Source organism: Anopheles cruzii, chromosome 3, assembly GCF_943734635.1.
Source record: "Anopheles cruzii chromosome 3, idAnoCruzAS_RS32_06, whole genome shotgun sequence".
NCBI lineage: Eukaryota > Metazoa > Arthropoda > Insecta > Diptera > Culicidae > Anopheles > Anopheles cruzii.
Window position 1 is genome coordinate 57,815,302 of NC_069145.1, and position 10,183 is coordinate 57,825,484.

Consider the following 10,183-nt stretch of genomic DNA (forward strand, 5'->3'; position numbering starts at 1 on the left):
AGTGAGAAGCGCGTCAGGAACTCAATTTTGTTCACTGGGAAGTAAAAATAATCGCGCACTTTCTGCAGTTAATCAATAACAGCGTAGAAGCAATAAATGTCACTCAGTTGCACGTTACACTTCACACTGTAATTGAGCGGCAGAAGTAAAATAATACTTTTTCCGCTATTACTCAATAACCGCGAAGCTTTGGAATGCTGAGCGGCAAAAAAGAAGCAAATATGATGTTGCGAATGAAACGTTTATTCAAGCTCAACTCAAATAGGTTTTACAAATTCCACTCTGTTAAAATATTTGCTTGTGGGCTTCTGCCGTTTTGGAATCGCAATACAAAAAATGGGAGACAGGCATCCAAGGGAACAACTACTAACTATTTATTGATTTGTCTGGATCAGCGTCTCCTGCGGAAAAATACAACAAACTTTCCGACCAACATAATGACCAACCCTTGTATTTTTAACTTATTTCATTTTTTCTTTGTCTCCCCCGTAGACAAGGAGTATCGAGCAACGGGATTGGTGCAGGAGTCGGTGGTGGCGGAAGGTGGCGCCGGTGGACTCGTATCAGGAAGGTTATCAATCAGCAGCGACAATCTCGCAATAACCGGCAGTGGGCGCTCTCTTCGCAGGAGATCATCACGCAGAGGTTTTGCATGCTGCACCACTTCTTGGCCATGCCCGTGTCTTGGGCGATTTCCGTAACACGCTGCCAGTATGTGATCATTTTTCTAATCGGAAAAATCAGAATTATCCTGAGTTTTCTGTTACGTTTGTATGGAAGGCCCCCCTCCCCGGAAGTGTGGGAGGGTCGAACTGTCCTGTATTCACTGTCCGGCGTCACAAAACTGCACGGTGCAAAATTTGACGCGGCTTGGTTCAGTAGTTTTGGAGAAATAGCGGAACAGACGACGGACATACGAAAATATGATCCGAAATCTGAAATATCCGAAATTTGATCAGGGGAGCAGGAGCGACTAGTAGGTAGCACAAGTTACTTGCATGCAATGTTGCACGCAACATTGAATGTAACGTTAGATTTCCAAAATTTGAATACAATGTTGTATACAATATTCCATGCCATATTTACTTTGAAAAACTTGCACAAAATGTGGCGTGCAATGTTGTATGGAATCCGGCTTGCAAAGCTTGAATAATAATACTGCATGATACGACCCAAAAATATCAGTGCTTGCCAAATACTTGGCTGCAATTTTCCGGTGCAACGCAGTTTCGGACAGAAACAGAAACACAAAAACATTCGAAACCATTATAAACCTACTTGCTTTATAGGAAAAGTATTTCCAACGTAGCACACGCACCGCTACTCGCACACCGGGGAACACAAACGTTGTATAATATCGTTAATATCACTACCAAAAAACAAGCTATTTCCGTTACACATTCTAACGCCTAAAGTAATTCGATAATTGCCGATTCTCGATTGCACTTCTGGTGGAATCGCAATCCTTCCGAGCAGTGTACAGAGGAATGTTGCGTTGATGGGGCGACCACGCGAGGGTTGATACCCGGGATATGCGGACCGTGGCAATTTTGTCATTAACACAGTAGGGTGACGGTTCCGTTGTCACCGCCAACGAGCATCATCCGGTTGAGGGGTAGCAGCGCAAAGCTTGTCAGCACTCCACGGAACGTTTCCGAGCGCAGCTTCGTGTAGGAGTACGGGGTGTCCGGCGTGATCGAGGCGTACACTCCGATGCGGTTCGTTGGCGTGCCGACGATCAGTTCCGAGCCGCTGTTCACCATGCAGTGTACTGGTTCGGGGCGATTTCTGGAAAGGCGAATCGATCGGATAAGGTTGAATGAAACGATCAACAAATTAAGCATCTTTCCACTTACCTCATATGATACTGCAGATGGCCCGTACTCGGATTCCACACGCTAATCATCTGGTCCAAGCTGGAGCTCACGAGCTGCGCATCGTTCGGTGCGAGAAGCTGCAACAGATCGTTATCGTTGGCACGCCACGACGAGATGACACCGCCGGTCCGGGCGTCCAGCACACCGACGTGGCCCGAGTTCAGGCCAACGGCAACCCAGTGCGACCCGGGAGCCACCGCTATGGTGCGCACGGTTCCGAGCGGGCACAACGCCACCTTCCACTCGTGGCAGTAGCTGAAGGTGCGGGCATCGATCAGCTTCACCGAACTGTCGGCCGTCCCCGCCAGCACCAGACAGTTGGGCGAGGGAAACGTTTTCACCACCGAGACCGGAGTGTGGCGCGGTACGTCCAGCTGACCGATTTGCGAACCGACAAACGGATCCCACAGGTGCACTCCGGAATCGCAGGAGATCGTCAGTCTGCGGGGACAAGGATCAAATCAAAGAATAACTGTCATAAGATAACTTTCAACTCGTAAAAGAAAAGTACAGACAAAAAGGAATGCCTTACCGCAATGCCTCGAGGAACGCCAACGAGTGTACCGACTTCCGGTGGTTGGCGTACGTGAACTGACACGACGACACCTTCGATCCATCTCCCTCGCTGCGCAGCGACCACAGCTTGACCGTTTTGTCCTTCGACGCGGAGATGAAACTGTTCTCATTGTCCAGCGCCAGCACCGCCTTGATGGAGCTCGAGTGCCCCGTATACGTTTGCAGCTTGATCTGCTTCAGGTTCAGGTGTGTGTCCTTTTCCGAGCGCCCAATCTCGTGCTCCCAGTACGCCAGCCAGTTGCCGCGCAGGTTCCGCGAACTGTTTACATTGTCCAGCTTGTACGTCACCAGCCCTAGCAGATCTTTGTGCTCCAGTTTCGTCGTCGTCGCAGGCACTGCCGCGTGGCCACGTCCCGATTCGATACGGTTTCCGATAATGTTCGACCCGAAGCTGTTGGAGCAATCCAAACTGTCCAGTTGATGGTGTTCGTCATCCTGCTCGGAGTCGTCCGCCGGTTGGTTGGTGGCCGTCGTCGCCGACCGACCATAGTCCATCTGTTCGTGCTCGTGGCAGAGATTGAGGATGAGCGGCAAGTTGCGGATGCAGCGGGCCATCTCCTGCTGGCCGAGGTAGTTCAGAAACGGCACGAAGCTGTAGTACGCCAGATTGGGCGTAAACACGTCCCGGATCTCTTCCATCGCTTTCGCGCGCCCCACATCCACCGAAGCGATCGGTACCAGAAGGTCCGCATTGGCCTGCAGCACACTGGGCGGTGTGAAGCTCCCAAACGGGTGGTCAGGTACTGCCGCTTCCTGAACGGACGGCCCTTGCTGAAGGTGCTGCTGCTGCCGCGCGTATGCTTTGTCGAAGATCAGGAAAAATCGCTGCAAAGCCGGAACACAGATATGCTCGCGCGTCATCTCGCGCCCGATACGCACCGAAATGACGTACAGTGCGTCGATCAGCTTGCGCGCCAGTACCGAGCGGGCCAGGAACCCGTTCGGCATGGTGTACTTGGTCGACTCCAGTAGCCGTACGGCCGGATGCAGTATCTGCCGGAGGAACACTTCCGCCAGCTGCTCCATCACGGTCGCATCGTGCAGATACGGTACGAGACACTTGACCAGCTGCAGCGTACTGATCAGCCCTCCCTCGAGCGTGGCCGTGATCTTCTTCCGGCACAGTGCGATCACTTCGCCGGCGTGCGGTAGGTACTGCGCCAGGATAAAATGCTCACCGAACAGCGCCGAGATGGAGGTCAAACAATCGATAACCCGCAGAGCCGCTTCATCACCGACGACACCACCGTCGGTGATCGAGAAGTGATTCAAACCTCCTCCGGGGCCACCACCCATCAGGGGGGACGATCGGTTTCGATCACCGGCACCCGATTCGCCGGGAAACAAGTTCTCCGCCCCGATGTAGCAAAGCGTCAGCATCTTCAGCAGGTTGCGCGAGAGGTAGCGAGCGGTCAGAACGGGCCCCAGACGGTGCGACAGCCAGATGATACTCTCGGAGCTCATCTCCGAGATACGGTTGGAGCGCGTCTTGTTGGAGTCGGTCGATCGCGAACGGTTCAATTCGGATGCGTTCACCGAGCGGCTCGCCGGTGCCGTGCCGCTCTCCTTTGGCACACCACCGGCCGCCACGTCGGACGGAGTCTTCGAGAGGAAGTCCCCGGAGTCGACACTCTTCTTGCTACCGATCTCACAGCCGATCGAGTTGAACTCGATGCTCCGCCGGAACGACGAGGGGATCGGAATGGTGGGCGATTTCAGTTCCTGCTTGGCCGCGCTCTCCTCCTCACCCGATGGATCCTCTTCGTGGGCTTCGTCGGCGTGCGAAACGTTCAGCTTCAGCTCGAAGCTCGTGCCCAGATCCGCGTCATCGTCAATAATCCGTCGCATCGCCTGCTCGACGGGAACTTCGTCGTCCTCCAGCATGCTACGCCGCTTCGAGGAGGGTGTGTCCTCGTCGAAGCTAAACATTTCCTCGCTCTCAACGGTGGCCGACTTTGTGGCCGCCCCGTGGTGCTCCCCAGCCAGCACCTCATCATCCATCGGGAAGCTTCCCCTCCGATCGGCCACGGTCGGGGAGATCGTTTTGTCGGAACAGTTGGGTGACACGAGCGTGTTCGACGGAACGGATCGTGGGTCGGCCTCGCCGGAATCTTCCCCCCTTCCACCGGCGGTGGTCGAATGTTCCGAGTTGCCATCGGCCGTGGTCGCGTTTAGCTTAAAGCTGCGGTAGGAGCGTGATTTTCGGAACTCGGCCGACCACAGGCTGGGTTCGTGGACGTGGTACGAGGGTTGAAAGTCTCCGTCCCGGTACCCACCGACGGCTTCGACCAGCGGCACAACGAAGTGATCGAGAAAGCAGCGCAACCCGAACCGTACGATCAGTTTCAGCAGAAAGCTGTGATGGTACAGTTTGACCGACTTTTTCAATTTGAACGACGTGTAGCGAGGAGTGAACTTGAGGGACGAGCTGCCGCCGCCGCCGCCCAGTGCCAACCCGGCCATCGGGGCCATTTCGCTGGCCCCATCGGGGAGTGGTTTTCCCGCCGCCACCGGTCTGCTTGCTCCGGGTCCGGCGAAAGCATCGGCATCATCGGAATCGTACAGCGCAAGGATCGGTTGCAGCAGTGCCTCCTGAGTCCGGCGCACACCCAGTGCCATGGCGAGCGCGTCGAACAGGTTCCAGGCAGCCGGAATCGATGTGTCGTCCTGGCGGAACAGTTCAACGATGTGCGGGAGCAGCAGATCGACCACCGAAAACTGATCGCCCCCGGCCGGTACCAGCAACGTTGGCTCGACCAGGGCCACACACGCGTTCACCTTACACTCGGCGATCAGCCGCCGGTACTCGGTGCGGGTTCGATCGAGCGGTGCGTAGCGGGAACAGTTTTTGCCATCGCATTCGAAGAACGTTTGCAGTTCGAGCAACTGAACGCACTCATCGAACGCACCGAGGACACGGATCGCCCGGTGCAACCGTCCGTAGGCCGACGGGAACGGAATGAGGGCACTGGCGAGCAGGGGCTGCAGAAGTTGGTGCGGAGTGGCTGGCGGAAGCCCGCGAGGATCGGTGACGGGCGCGCTCGGTTCGATTCCCAGCAGCTGGCGTACGATCGGCAGCAGGGCGGGCGGAAGGGCTTTCGGATCGTCGTTGATGAGCCGCTTGCAGGCACCGAGACGCTCTTCAAAGTCCTGCCGCAAACAGCTGCCGAGTGGTAGAAGACGTGGCGCAAGAAAGATTTCTACCACGAGGCATCCGATCACCTGTAGATCTTTGGTGCGTTGGTGAAGCAACACCTGCTTGAGGCTGTGGCGCTGAGCTTGCGCCGTTAGCGTGTCCGACGGAGTCGGGTGGCCAATCTCATCCGGGCGACCGGTCGCTGAGCGTTCGTACGCTTCGCTGAAGATCCGGTTTACGAACGCATTGCCACCGATCGTGGCCGGCGGCCGGGCGTCTAGCCGTGAGCACCACAGATCGTACTCATCCGGGCACCGTTGCACCGGGCCAGATGCTTCTCCGGACGCATGGAACACCTTCAAACGGAACGCACCCAAGCTTTCGACCGTTGCCAACTGCGCCGTCGGATTGTAGCCCCTCGGAAGGGTGATCGTGGCCGTCACTTTTGGCTGCACGTTGATGTGGTAGCTCGATTCCGACTTGAGGGCATGGTACTGGGGCAAGTTCTGGGTGGAACTGCGGTACCCGGGCGACGGTGGACCATCGCCGCAGCCGCCGCCGCTGTCACCATCACCGGGCCGAAAGTCCAGCGGAGCAGTTCCAGGAGCGGAACGCGTGAGATCTTCCGTGCTGCGCGTTAGCCGACGGTTCGCATCGGGCTGCGGGTGCAAGCGGGGAGGTGTTTTGCCACTCCAGGCGGACCCGAACTGGCGTGGGGGGTGCGGGAACGCAAACAGCTGCACCACACCCCGGTTGCACAGATGCTGGTGCTTATCGACGAGCGATAGACAAACGTTCTTCGAGCGGATCGCTGCTGCGCCAGTGAGTTTGTACCCAAACGTCAGATCGATCCAGTGATGTAGCCGTTCGGACACACACTGGCTTTCGAGCAGTTCCCGGTGCTTGACGACAAAATCTTCCGGACAGCTGGACCAGCCCGGTATCTCCAGGTCGGGCAGATCTTCGTGCGTGCTCTTGAACACGGACGGGTCGGAGAAAAACTCCGGGATGCACTCGTCCGGCGTCCACTCGTACAGCCGCTGGATGGTGGCCGGGTACTCGGCCGGAACCCAGATCGGGCGCACGTGCTTACAAAGGATGGCCTTCGGAGTGCGACGCGCCAGGTATACGTAGTAGGTGATCTCGGACAGAACGTCCGATACGTGATGCGGAACGGTGCCCGCCATCCCCAGAGCACCTCCGCCACCGGCACTGGCCTGAAACGTTAGATCGAGCTGGGCGTCGCCTTTGTTGAGCCGAAACTTGGAGCGCTTCAAATCACGCCACCCGTGCCCGGAGCGGGACGAAAAATCGGTCACCCACGGCATGATATGGTGATACTCGGCGCAACCCAACCGACGCCCGGTGAGACTGTTCAGGATCGTCAGATAGTCAAAGTTTGACAACTGCCCGTGACACCACATTTCGCAGTACTCTCGCAGCGAGTAGTGCAGCTCCAGACCCATGGCCGGGTTCGCGGGCCGCACGAAAGGTACCCGGGCTGCGATTGACCGCTGATCGGTGGCACCGCTGGCACCCGTCCCTAGCGATCGCAGCAGCTCCTCGTCGTACTCGTGTAGGTTCGTTTCCAGTCGGGGCATTACGCGGATCCACAGGTTCTCCGTGAGGTAGATGTCCTTCAGCGTGATGTCGCCCACATTTAGGCCCCGATCGTGCACGCTGCGCATCATCTGCAGCAGCTGATAGACGATGAACAGTGGTTTGTTGTACGATCGCTCGACGATCGCCGGGCTGTAGGTGACGCAGTCGAGCAGCGAGTTGGGCAGATAGCGATCGTAGATGACGTAAAACGCACTGCCCGTCTCGAGGGTGGCCAGAGCGGGGAATAGATTGACCGGCGGAGTGTGCTCGCCCGTTGGCACCGGATTCGAACCGATTGTTCCGGGATCGGGACATTCTTTGGAGACGGCACCCGGGTGCTGCTGAAGCACCGGGCAGCCGAAGATGCGATGAAGCACCTCCCGAAAGACGCTGTCGTACGAGAGGATCCCAGCAGTGGCTGATATGTGCACAGTTCCGCCCGTTGGTTCCGCTCCACCCATCGGAGGGCTCTTCTTTGTACTGACCGAGTGATGATGCTGATGATGATGAGGCTCACTGAACGCGCTGCTGACCGAGTTAACGTGTGGGGCGAAGGAGACGGTATCGGGTCGTGAAGCACCGTACTTGCGGTAGGCAGCTTTCCACGCATTTTTATGATTCGTCGATGACACGTACTGTAGAAGCTGCGAGTAGTGCAGCGGATCGTCGGCACCGTCTGTGCCGTGCGTTGGAACAGAATCGCTGCTCGAGCCACCCGTCAAATGCTTGTTCCGTGGCAGTGGAATGACTTTCGTTGTTTGCTTCTGATAAATCTGTCGGGCAGGAAATGGAAAGCAAAAATTGTTAAGGTAATGCGATAATGAAATAATGCTGTTATGGATTAGGATAAAATAAGGAAGATATATGAAAAAATTAACAAACAGCTTCTCAAGCATTAAAATAGACCGCTTAAAAATTGCAAAGAATTATCTAATAGAGCCTTTTTAATGAAAATATCAATTTGAGTTTTAAGATGCATAAATATTGCGAAAAATTAATAATATTTTGCATGAACTGTAATCGCGCGGACTCGCATCGGGATGTGTTTACGTCGAGTTTACGCATGCAACAAAACGCACACCAACGGCAGTGAGCGTGTCGTGGTGTGTTGGCCTCTTACTCCGATTGCGGCCATCCAGAGAAATCGTTTTGTTTTGATGCACGCACGAGTGCCCAAGAGCAAAAGGCGTATGTAAACCAAAACAAAGGCAGGAAAACTGTGTTACGGAACCGTACGGGTTCCATGACCCCTTGCGGACGGACTAACGGACTTTGTATGTCGGGGCGATAAAGCCGCCCAACCGGAGCGCCGTACCGATAGCGAAGCGGCCCGTAATTCGGGCGTAATTAGAGGAAGACGGAGTAACTGAAGCTTACCGCGGCATACACTCTGCTCCATGGTCCCGTTTCGTTTTCGGGCGGCCACTCGAGGGCATCCGCCAGCCCGTAGGTGGGAAACTCTTTCGGTACGCGACCCTGCGTGAGCCCGCGCAGCCAGGACTTGTGCACCAGCAGCACAAACCGATTCGGGCACCACGTTTCACGGATTTGATGCTTGGGGATGGAGAACTCGTGCATGAACGCGTCCATGTTGCCACGGGATGCTCGGCTACTGAAACGGATGCGTTGCGAAAGAAGCGTGGCGTGTGGCGCGTTGAATTTCCATGATTCACCTACGCCACGCAGCGTACGATGCACAAGCTGACGCCATTCTGTGACCCTTTCCTGAAGCGCGTGCACATCAAACACCACACAAACACTGCACCCGGAACGGTCATGGAATAATTGTATGCACTTTTATCGCCCGTCGTGCACTGAAAATGGCGATTTACATCGTTTACCCATTGATAAGCCAACGCAAAGGGATGGCAAACATCGATTTTGCTGCTGCCAGACGAGCGTTTGACGTTTCTCTGATGATTGGCGAAACGCGAGGCAACGTTGCACGCACACAGTCACTGTATGGAACGTAAACAGCTGATCGGTTTTGGGACCTGTCAGCTGAGCTGCAGCTTTTGTTTTGGTTTGTGTTCGCGCGAGTAGCGCCCCCTAGTGGCGTGTACTGTAAGCTGTGCCGTGGCTGCGATGTTCAAAATTGCACCGTTTCCTAAGCAAACTGATGGAAAAGAGACATTTTGAGGTTTTCTGTACGGTATAGCGGCATTACAGTCCTGTCGACCACATTAGAATGATTTTTGGGAGATTTGATTGATTAAATGCTTGTTCGGAGATTCTCTTACGTAAAGCGTAGCTTTCAAGGACCTTTGCAACAATAAATCGTCGAGGAATAGAAGAAGCAATATTCTGGTGAGATACGCTTGCCTCGTGCAACAGTCGTTAAACCGCAGTCATTATTTATCGCAGTAAATAATTTAACCGCATCAAAACACTCAAAACCTTCCGTAGCACGTATTCTATTCGCCGATGTTCCTCATAAACAAACGATTGGTGGTGGTATAATCCCTTCGGATGTTCTTTTTTGTACCGAACCGAACACACCAACACTTTCCGGGAGCTTAACTCATTGTTTGTTTCTTCTTTTTCTAGCGGTAATCTGCCTCCGCGCGGTGACCAGTTTGCTATTTAGTTCATGTTTTTGTAAGTTAGAACTTTCTCCACGTTATCTGTGCCTCGTTAGAGGCCACAACAACGAGCACTGATCCGACAACCAGGGCGACATGACGAGACAAAACCGTGGCACGATGGAGGTCAGCGTAAGTTTCCGGATTTGCTCGAAACTAAACCGGAGCCGAAGCCAAGCGGTCACAGGCAATCTAGTGCCTTGGTGATCCACGTAATCGCCCGGGGATGCTCGTGTGCCGCGCCAGCCGTGTTATCAGTTAAGCCGTGAGTCAATTTGGAACCATTTCCAGCCACCCGACCGTTCGACGATCGCGACATTTGTGGGGCGCGTGCGTTGGAGCAGTTTATTTTAAGCACAGAAACACTGGTCACATCCCGCCAGTGCCGTGCCGTCCCGTGAACCGTCCGA

At 54.9% G+C, this 10,183-nt stretch overlaps 1 protein-coding gene across 1 annotated transcript; it reads right to left on the bottom strand.

Moving 5' to 3' along the window:
* Positions 1 to 1,324: 1,324 nt before the first annotated feature.
* On the bottom strand, positions 1,325 to 8,781 carry LOC128272460 (WD repeat-containing protein 81). Its single transcript, XM_053010275.1, has 4 exons — positions 8,569 to 8,781; positions 2,410 to 7,964; positions 1,857 to 2,318; positions 1,325 to 1,788 (listed from the first exon to the last, which is right to left on the bottom strand). Exons 1-4 carry the CDS (start codon positions 8,779 to 8,781, stop codon positions 1,557 to 1,559), a joined length of 6,462 nt encoding a protein of 2,153 aa, XP_052866235.1. The 3' UTR covers positions 1,325 to 1,556.
* Positions 8,782 to 10,183: the final 1,402 nt, after the last annotated feature.